This window comes from Leopardus geoffroyi, chromosome E3 (genome assembly GCF_018350155.1).
Source record: "Leopardus geoffroyi isolate Oge1 chromosome E3, O.geoffroyi_Oge1_pat1.0, whole genome shotgun sequence".
NCBI classification, from domain to species: Eukaryota; Metazoa; Chordata; class Mammalia; order Carnivora; family Felidae; genus Leopardus; species Leopardus geoffroyi.
The window spans coordinates 32967616-32978246 of record NC_059340.1 but is presented as its reverse complement, the minus strand read 5'-3'; the positions used below and the strand labels follow the sequence as shown (position 1 = coordinate 32978246).

At 49.1% G+C, this 10631-nt stretch overlaps 1 protein-coding gene across 6 annotated transcripts in view; it reads left to right on the top strand.

Annotated features, from left to right (window-relative positions):
* Positions 1–6656: 6656 nt before the first annotated feature.
* Positions 6657–10631, top strand: part of CIITA (class II major histocompatibility complex transactivator) — a 46384-nt gene continuing 42409 nt past the window's right edge. For 2 of the 6 annotated variants that reach the window (XM_045462189.1, XM_045462192.1), the window contains exon 1: positions 6668–7238. In XM_045462189.1, the coding sequence (XP_045318145.1) occupies positions 6956–7238 (283 nt within the window). In that variant the 5' untranslated portion in view covers positions 6668–6955. Of the gene's footprint in view, positions 7239–10631 lie in introns of all 6 variants that reach the window. The other 4 variants (XM_045462180.1, XM_045462179.1, XM_045462188.1 and 1 more) reach the window with 3 other exon arrangements.

The window sequence follows — 10631 nt, the reverse complement described above, 5'->3', positions numbered from 1 at the left end:
CACGTTCTTCTCATGTTGTCAAAGCCTAAAGCCACACAAAACATCACAAGAGCTTAGCTGACTCTATGTGTGGTGATATCACACAGGAGGAGGGAGCTAATGGAGTGGCAAACACTGAAGAATGTAATTATAGATATGAACAGTGTTATTTGTCACCATTCATAAACATTATAATGCCTTCCTCTCTGAGATGGGTGTTCTTTTTTTTTATTTTTTAAGTTTATTTATTGACTCAGAGAGAGAGAGAGAGCACAAGTGGGCAGAGAGAGAGGGAGAGAGAATCCCAAGCAGGCTCTGCACTGTCAGCGCAAAACCCGATGCGGGGCTGGAACCCACGAACCATGAGATCATGACCTCACGACACTCAACCGACTGAGCCACTCAGGCGCCCCAAGATAGGCGTTCTTAAACCTCACACACAATATACAGAAATTCGCAGTGAGCTTAAAAACCATCCAACTTTGTAATGAAAGTTAAATAATTTGAAGAAACACAGACTAGAGACAGAATCGGGAGTGGAATTCAAACTCTCCCAACACCTTGCTAGGCTCCGAATAGCTGTCCCCCACCAGAGTTCAGTTTGGTCATTTCACCGTTGCGGGATGGTCAAACAGAAGCCATTTAAAGACACTATCTTTCAATACACAGCACTTTTCTCTAAAATGACCAGTTTTCCTTGGAAGTGTAGTCAGATGGCTCTAACGACCCATGACTTATAATGATTCTGGGAGAAATTACAGACAAGCGATCATGAGTGACCAATGCCACAAAAGGTGAGGGGATTGTACTAGCTGTTGAGCTCATGAGAAGGTTCTGGATTGCCTGTATCTGAATTCGTAGCCCTTAGTAACCTATTTTAAGGGTCTCTTAGAAATATGACATTCTCATGGATGTTACAACTATTGGGGTTTTTTCTTAGAGAGAGAGAGAATCTCTCAAGCAGGCTCCACACTCAGCAGGGAGCCTGACATGGGGCTCGATCCCACGACCCTGAGATCATGACCTGAGCCAAAGTCAAGAATTGGATGCTCAACTGATTGTACCACCCAGGTGCCCCAGCTATTGGTTTTCATGTGTCACAGCACATTGCTATGAAACAGGAGAGAAAATTGTAAAAACTTAACCATTAAACCTTTAAAACTTACCCTAGATCCCAATGCATAATTGATTGGACTAACTTTATTTTAAAGTAAACCATTAACTTCCTCACTTCCATTGGGTCCATTGCATTTAACTTATTAAAGCCACACTTACTCCAGAATGTTTATAGAAGACATTTATAACTCTTTTTGTGTTCATTTTTGTTTACTTATTTATTTTTGCCATCACAAATCCTGCTGCCTCGTGTGTTACACGCACACGTGTAAGGATTTTTCCGCCGTGCACGCTGAGGAGTGGGCACGCTGGGTGTGCACTTCTCCCATTTTAATAGATATTGCGTAACCGTTACCCTAGGTGATCGCACCATTGCATATGCCCTCCAGGAGAGCAGGACAATTTCCATTTTTCTACAGCCTAACTGACGGCTTTTACAGATTTCCCCAGTGCGCATATGCAGGCAGCTCCAATGGAGACTAGTCTACCTCTCATGTCTCTCTAACACCTGCTCACCACGCTCGGTCACAAAGATTGGATGTCAGCAGCAGAAGTGTCGATCAGCAGGAGAACCTCAACTTTTGTATCGTTTTACTCTCCACGTGTTTGTCACAGTTGCTCACTCCTCTTGGGCACGTGACATGACTTTCCACCTGTGGCAGGGCCATGACATTGCCCTCTGCGATAAATAAACAAGCCAGACTCAAGCAGAACATCAGATAAATAATAGTACACACTGTGTGATTATGAGAGGGAAGAAAAGCCATGTGGGGGAACCTGAATAACTGAAGACATAACACTGTGACGCTCTGGGGCTGGCGGGCTTTGCAGTTAGATGATGCTTTCAGTATTTCAAAACTGAAAGACATCCTAGCGATCATGTAATCTGACCCACTTATTTCACAGGTGACGACGTTGTGGTCCAGAGAGAGGAAATGTCTTGCCTGTGGTGACACAGTGAATCATTGGCCGAGTGGAGGCTGGCATTCAGGTTTTCCTGATGAAGCACACGACTGGGTGGTGGAAGGAGGAAGGCAGTCTCGCAAGTGGCTGGGAGAACCTACCCTTATTCCTGGTCCTGTGTTCCCAGTGTTTGCTGTTCCACTATCCGCCATCCCACCTCCCATGAGCAAGGATGGGTCCTCATGGCTTGGACCTCTCTCTCAAGTGCCTAAGAGATGAAGTATTAAAGAACACGGTTTCTGGGGTGTCTGGGTGGCTCAGTCGGTTGAGCATCCGACTTCAGCTCAGGTCATGATCTCGAGATTCCTGAGTTCAAGCCCTGCGTCGGGCTCCGTGCTGATGGCTCAGAGCCTGGAGCCTGTTTCACATTCTGTGTCTCCCTCTCTCTCTCTCTGCCCCTCCCCTACTCACGCTCTGTGTCTCTCTCTCAAAAATAAATAACATTAAAAAAAAAAAAAGAACATGGTTTTGTTATCCCTCCCAGTAACCGACTCCTTGTCTTCTCTTCCACAGCCATGGCTGAAGATGATATATCATCTTTTCCATCTGTTAAAACTCCCTTTGGGCTCCTTCTTTTCCTAACTCCTCTAAGTTTGAAGCTCCTCCTTTTCTCTCAGGGCTAATTGGTGGGCGTTACTGCCTTGTCCCAGAAACTATAGGGTCTCCTAACTGCTGGGAAGAGAAATCTCAGAAAAAAAAAGAGAGAGAGAGTTTCTGCTTCGTCTCTGGCTGTAGCAGTCAGACACCACATCCCAAAGTTAGTTCTGATAAAGCTGAGAACATTTGCCTAAGTATCCATCTCAGTGTCCTGTCACAAGAGAAGTGTGAAAAAGCAATGCTTTGTCTTATGACTGTAAAACTATTCTCAAAAATGCCGTTTGTACAAAGGAGTCTTTTAAAATACGCAGCCTGCAAGCATTATTGATTTGCCAAAAGTATGCAATTTTTATGATCCCAATCGATAACGCGTTGCCTTGGGAATAATATTTACATGGACATCTCTGCTTCCTGAAAAGTACAAACACTCTGTCAGGTGAGAAGAGCTTTGGAATCTCTACCTTCTGCCTTTCTGGACAAAGTTTATAACATCAGGATCCTGGTAGACTGCTTATTCAAACCAAGAGTTGAGAGCCCACCTCATTGAGAATTCTGGGTTAATTTCTAGTTGCTCTTTAGCTCTACCTTTTTGCATTATGTTTTGGTGGGTGCCCAAGGGATTATAATCTACGTCTCCTATTTCCCTCAACCTGCATAGAGGTAATATTCTAACGCTTTGATAGGCAGCCTAGAAATCTTGCAACAACTTAGGTCAATAACCACCCTCTAGGTTATAACATCCTTTATGCAATAGTCATCATATGTGTTATGCCTATTGCCAGAGACTATGTTCCAATTTTTGCTTTAAGCGGTCATGTTAAGAGGGAAAAAGAACCCCAATCTTTTATATTTGACTTTTAATGTTCTTTAATCCTCCCTGTAGATCTGAGTTTCTAAGCGATATCATTTTCCTCCCGCAGAAAGAACGTATTTTCTCATTTCTTGAAATACAGGTCCTGCTGCAACACATTCTTTTAGTTTTTCCCTACCTGAAAGTGTCTGTTTTTCCTGCATTCTTGAAGGGTATTTTCACTGGGTTTAGAAATGTGTGTTCAGTTCAGCTCTTCGAAGATATCGTTCCACTGTCTTCCGGCTTCCATGGTTTCTAATGAAAAGTCAGTAGTCTTCAGATTCTCTCTTTGATGTAACCTGTTCTTCATGGGTTTTTCCTTATCTCTGGTTTTCAGCAGTTTGACTGTGTTGTACCTAGGTATGGTTTCTTCGTATTTACCCCTCCTGAAGTTTCCTGAGCTTCACACATTTGTTTTCTTTTGGCCAAATTTGAGAAGTTTGGGGCTTTGCGTCTCCAAATCTTTTTCCTGCCTCATTTGCTCTCTTCTCCTTCTGTGGTTCCAAATATGCAGAAGTTGGGGCTATTGATATAATCCTACAGATTCTCGAAGCTCACTTTTTCCCAATCTTTTCTCTGTTTTTCAGATCAAATACTTTCTCTCGCTCCATCTCAAAGTTTGTTTCTTCTATCATTCCCCGTTTTGCTGTTAATCCCATCCAGTGACTTAAAATTTTCTATATTTTACTTTCTCTTATGTCTCTCTCTTTCTTTCTTTCTTTCTTTCTTTCTTTCTTTCTTTCTTTTTTTCTTGAAATGTTTTTTTTTTTTTATTTTATTTTTTTAAGTAATCTCTACCCCCTACATGGGGCTTGAACTCATGACCCCAGGATCAAGAGTCACACGCTCCACCAACAGAGCCAGCCAGGTGCCCTTCTCTATGTCTTTTTTTTTTTTTAATGTTTTCTAGTGTTTATTTTTGAGAGAGAGACAGAGTGCAAGCGGGGGAGGAGCACAGAGAGAGGGACACAGAATCCGAAGCAGGCTCTGGGCTCCGAGCTGTCAGCACAGAGTCCGACGCGGGGCTCGACCTCGCAGACTGCAAGATCATGACCTGAGCTGACGTCGGATGCTCAACCGACTGAGCCACCCAGGCGCCCCTATGTCTTTTACATTCATGGTCACAGTCACTGCTTTCAAAACCTTTGTCTGCCAGTTTCAACATTTGGGTCACCTTGAGGTCAGTGTCCAGTGATTGTCTGTTTCTCTTGGGAATGGAAGCCTTTTTCCTGTTTCTTTTTGTCAAGTAACTTTGGATATATCTTGCACATCATATGTTGTAAACACTCTGGATTGTTATAATCCGAACAGGGTTAATTTGTTGTTGCTGTTGTTGTTGTTTTAATAGGCTGGAATCAAATGCAAAGTCTCCTACCCCCTCCCCACCCTTGTAGTAGGTTACAACTCAAGTCTTGCTTCAGTTCCTGCAGACTTAGCTGAGCTGTTTGGAGTCTGACGGTGAATGTGTACATGGCTCCGAAGTCAGCTAGACGTTTGGGCCGTTCAGCCACAGAATTTGGGGCAACTCCCCTCTGTCTCTCTCTTTTCTGAAATTTCGACTCCCACGTTCCAGCAGCTACCATTACCCTAAATTCTGTCCTCTGGTTATGTAAGGCGTTAATACTTTGCATTTTTTTAAAACAGAGTTTTAGTTGCCCCTCACAGTATTGATGGAGACCTGCCTTCAGGCTAAACCCACGAGCTGAGAATTCGCCAGTGACACTCTGGTCTTCTGTGTGTTGAATCCCTTCCAACATCTGGCTGCTCTGGTCACACTCCCGTGCCTTGAGGTAGCTGTTTTTTGTTGGTTTTGTTGTCTCTAGAATTGTTAGTTCTCCTCCATGGTAGGGTGGGTCAGAGAGGAGCAAGGCAGGAAAGCTGGAGGTCGAAATCCTTACTTGTCCCACTTAAATGAACAACAAAAATGGTCCCATTTGAGAGATGGTAAAGCTGAGGCCAGGATGGGAAATGAGGTCACAAGTGTGTTTCAAAATGGTCAGGGAGAGCAACGAGCTATGAGTTTTGTAAAAAGAAAATTGGGCTGGATGCCTGGGTGGCTCAGTCGGTTAAACGTCCAACTTCAGCTCGAGTCATGATCTCACAGCTCGTGGGTTCGAGCCCCCTGTCAGGCTCTGTGCTGATAGCTCAGAGCCTGGAGCCTGCTTCGGATTCTCTGTCTCCCTCTCTCTCTGCCCCTCCCCCACTCATGCTCTGTCTCTGTCTCTCTCAAAAACAAATAAACATTAAAAAAAAAATTTTTTTAATAAAAAAAAGAAAAGAAAAGAAAATTGGGTGGGAATTTTTCGAACAGAATCCTAAAACAGACTGTCCCCTACACAACACCTCTGTTTTGTGCATTAGTAAATCAGGGATGATATTCTTTTTTTTTTTTTTTAAGTTTATTTATTTATTTTGAGAGAGAGCGAGAGAGAGCGAGAGCGAGAGAGAGAGAGAGAGAGAGAGAAAGTTCAAGCAGGGGAGGGGCAGAGAGACAGGAAGACACAGAATCCCAAGGAGGCTCCATGCTTTCAGCTCAGGACCCGATGCGGGGCTCGAACTCACAAACCATGAGATCATGACCTGAGCCAAAACCAAGAGTTGGAAGCTTAACCAGTCGCTTAAAGGACTGAGCCACCCAGGTGCCCCAGGGATGATATTCTTATATAGCGAATGTTCACTAAATGCCTACGAGGTCCAAGGCTAAGCCCTTTCAGTGCATTACTTCTTTTAAACCTCAAGGCAACTTGAGATTGGATTACATACGACAGAGTCGGATGCACTATTCATCGATAATAACAAAGACAATAATAATAATGGCTCATATTTATTGAACTATGATTACGGTGTAGATAGTGTGTTAGGTGCTCTCCAGACATTATCTCATTCAATTCTCCCAGCAACTCCAGGTCAGCACGGTTACTGACACCCCACCTAACTCAGTGAGGTTATGTACCATTTCTGACATCCAACTTCTCCGGCGGAGGAATGGAGGCCAGAACAGCAACGCCACGGTCGAGTTCACACGATCAGCAAACAGCTGTGGGGTGTGAGCCCCGGCAGGTCGGCTCCAAGGCCAATTGTCTTGAGCCGTCTTCCCCAGCAGCCTTCTTGTTAGGATAAAGCATCTCAGAAGGACTAGCCCTGTACAAGACCCCTTCCGTTTCGTAAATCCCAGGCTGGATCCGGCGGAACCCGAGGCTGCGGGCTTCTCTGCCGCAGGCATGTGGGCGGTACCAGCAATATCTGTGGGGTCGGAACCATTTCCAGCCCGACACCAGGCACCCCAGCCTACAATGCAAATGAGGAAACCTTCCTAAGTGGGGATAGACGGCAACTGACTGCGGAGGTTCCCTCCTCCTGGTTTTCACTTCATGTTTTGGATGCCGCGGGCCGGATGAGCAGAGATCCCAGGCTTTGGCCCAGGCAGCTGGCCTGCCTCCGAGCACTGCCATGAACCACTTCCAGACCATCCTGCCTCGGGTCCGGATGCTGCTGGCCGGCCATCTGCCGAGCCAGGCCCGGGCCCTCCTGGACAGCATGTTGGAGAGGGAGCTCCTCTCCAGGGAGTACCACTGCGCTCTGCTCCGCGAACCTGACGGCGAGGCCCTGGCCAGGAAGATCTCCTTGACCCTGCTGGAGAAAGGAGACCCAGGCTTGGCCCTCTTGAGGTGGGCATGGGGTACGTGGCAGGCCCCGCTGGCCGAGAGGGACCCCGACGACAAGGACCGGGCCGGTAAGTCGGCATCCTCTCCGCTCGGCTCTAGGCGGAGCAAGGATCTTCCCTCCTCTCTGGGAGGAAGTCAGTGTGAGCATCCCTGTCCCCGGATGGGAAGGCTGACCCGCACAGGAGCCGGGGCCTCTGGGTGAGCTGGCGGGAGGCGGCCAGTGCCCGGGGAGCTCCGTCTGGGATGCTGGTGTGGGGGGCGCATCTGGTGTGCTTGCCTCCCTGCTTAAGAGAAGCCCATCCTGGAGGCGTGCAATCAAATGCCTGCTCGATTTTCTCTCCGAGCGGCCCTGAGGGGTCAGACACTGCGCTGGACACTGGGGCTGGGGGCACGGATCGGCTCCCGCCTGCAAGGGGCTCACGGTCCAGTGGGGAAGGCGGATACGGGCGCTCAGTGAGGTTCAAACATGGAGAAATGAGGCGCCAGAGAGAGGAGGGGCCACGACGCCGGAGAGCAGAGGACGCCGTGTGTGCGCGTGTGTGTGTGTGTGCATCTCTGTCAGCAAGAGACACAAATCAAAAGACAGAGGGAAAGAGAAAGGAAGGGAGAGACAGAATAGAAAGACAGAGAGACAGAGAGGAGGAAGGAAGGGACAGAAGGAAGGAGGGGGACAAAGAGGGACAAGGTGGGGGGGAAGAGAGAGACAGAAAGAGGGAGACAGAGACCCAAGAGGAACCAGATCAGGGTGCTTGGGTGGCTCAGTCGGTTGAGCGCCCGACTTCGGCTCAGGTCACGATCTCATGGCTCGCGAGTTCGAGCCCTGCATCGGGCTCTGTGCTGACAGCTCGGAGCCTGGAGCCTGCTTCGGATTCTGGGTCTCCCTCTCTCTCTGCCCCTCCCCCACTCACTAGCTCATTCTCTCTCTCAAAAATCAATCAAGATTTAAAAAAATTAAAAAAAAAAAAAAGGAACCAGATCAGAGAGAAGAGAGGAAGAGTGTCTTACTTTCAGAGTATTGACGACACTTGACTCCATCTCAAATCAGAAAGACAAGCCTCCACCACGTCACCGTTTCCACCCCCACCTCTGGCTCCTGGAACTTTTTACGCCTTCCTGTCCTGTTTGCAAAGAGGTTCTGGCTTTGCAGCAAACAAAGTTCCTCCTCCAGGCGCGTGTGTATTCTCTCCTGCTTTACCCAAATACGTGCTTTTCCAATTTTCTGACTCGGAGTGACAAATTCCGGTCACGCTTGGTCCCTCTGTGGCTTCGGGGGAACTTGAAAATGGGAGAGGATAACAACGATCCACGGCGATCGAGTACTTACCAGCGTGCCAGGCACACCACTCGTGGCGATCGCCTGCCGCAGAGAACAGACCCCCACCCCCAGGGGGGACACCACCCCGGGTCCTCAGGTGGCAAGTGCGGGAGGCTGGACGGAAAGCAGAACAGCTCTGTCCCCCTTCCAGTTTTAAGGGGCAATTTTTAAATTTTAAATTTCAGTTTCAATGATGGTCCAGCCACCAGGGCGGTGTGTGTTTCTTTCTCCTTTGGCCGAGACCCAAGTTTACATGGGGTTGGTTTTCCTCGTGGTTACGTTCTCGCCAGGTGCGTTCTGTTGGTTTTTTGAATACGTCTCTTATTCTCCCCGTCTCCCCCCCCCCACCCCCCGCCCCCCAACGATCTCCCTGATTTCTTCACGGGGATTTGCAAGCTGCCTGCATGGTCTGGATGGGGGTGCAGTAGCCACCCCGGGGGGGCGGGGGCGGGCGGGGCGGGGGGTCAAGGCCATCCCCTCTACCTGTAAACTGTGTGCTGCTTTAGGTGGGGACTGCCCCTCCCTCCTCTGTCTGCTGGTTCCTGTTATTTAACTCTGTTTCCTCCCCGGGGATGTAATATTTTTATTTCTGATCCCATGTGACTCTTGAAAGGGAACTAGGCTCGGGGTGACGTGTTCTTTAGGGGGCTGGGAGACAGAGGAGGGGCCTCCTTCCGCTGCTCTTTCCTTGTGTCCTCCAGGACAGTTCCCCTCCAGGGCTCCCAGGGGCACCCAGGACTGCGGGCCGATGCGTGGGTGTGGTGCAAGCCGGGAGGGAGCCAGCCTTCCAGGGGGAAGAAGGAGAAGAGGAAAGAAAACCGTGTGCTTTGTAAAAAAGGCCCTGACTTTGGTTTCAGTGGGGGGTTCAGAAAAGGAAACCGTCGTGTGAAGGTTTTGTCACTCTCTCCACAACCCTTAACGATCTTCACCCTCCACTGCTCTAAACCCTGCACTAGCTCCCCGTCATTCAGAGGAAAATCTAAATCTGGACCGTGGCCCGCGAAGCCCGTCACCGTCTGGTTCTCGTCGCTGCTCTGCTCTCCTCCCGTACCTGTGCTCTGTCCTCCAGCCATGCTGGCACCCCCGGTGTCCCTGGGACGAGACTGGCGTGCTCTCGACCCCAGGACCTTGGCACGTGCTGGTCCCACCACCTGGAACCCTCTTCTCCAGAAAGCCTCTTGGTCCACCTCCTCTGCTCTTTACCCAGATTTCACCTTCTCAATGAGGCCTACCCTGAGCATCCCATTTAGAATCTCAGGTCCCCATCCACACTCTCAGCCCCCTCCGTAGACTGGCATTTTCGCCCTCCCTATATTTTACTTTTGCATTATGTTTGTTGTTTGTTGTCTGACCTTCCCGCTGGAAGATGAGCTCCCCGTGGGCAGGGATCTGTATTTTGATCCCATCGCGTCCCAAATGTCTGGCACTGGGCAGGTGTGCAATGTATATTTGTTGACTGTTGGGTGGTTGAAGGGACGCGTGGAGGGATGGTTGGATGGGTGGGTGGAAGAGGGAGCAGATAGATGGGCGGCCGAAGGGCGGATAGTTCACATAGTATCGTTATTCTCACCTCACAGATGGGTTAACTGAGGCACAGAGAGGTTAAGAGATTTGCTCAGGTCACGGCCCGGGGAGGGGACTGTTGGATCTCACAAGTCCAGACCTACCCCTGTACTCCCTGCTTGGTTGCCTCTTCAAAACAACCCAGGGGGTACGGTAAATCTACCCCAGACAGGTTGGCCCACTGCAGACGGAGATCAGGCGCATGATTCAAAAGACATCTTCAGCGATTGCAATCGTGCAGAAAGCCTACCTCTGGGGACGCGACCGTGGGGGGTTGACTCTGTGCGACACGAAGTTGCACAGGTGCATCCAACCCCAGGCAAGCTCAGGGGAGGCCTGGGTGCCAAGGTCCTTGTCCTGACGGAACAAAGCAGCTTCCCCGGGGAATCCAAGCAAACCCTCAGGCATTCTCTGGTGACAGTGGGTGACGACACGTGGAAGGCAATCCAAGGACAGAGAAGGGAGAGTGAGGACGGCAGTGATGGAAAAAGACCAGGCTGGACTCTGGGTAGCTCCGGGTCTGTGGCCACGCTCTGTCCCTTACAAAGCACGTGACCATGACTGGATCACTCTGACCCTCGGT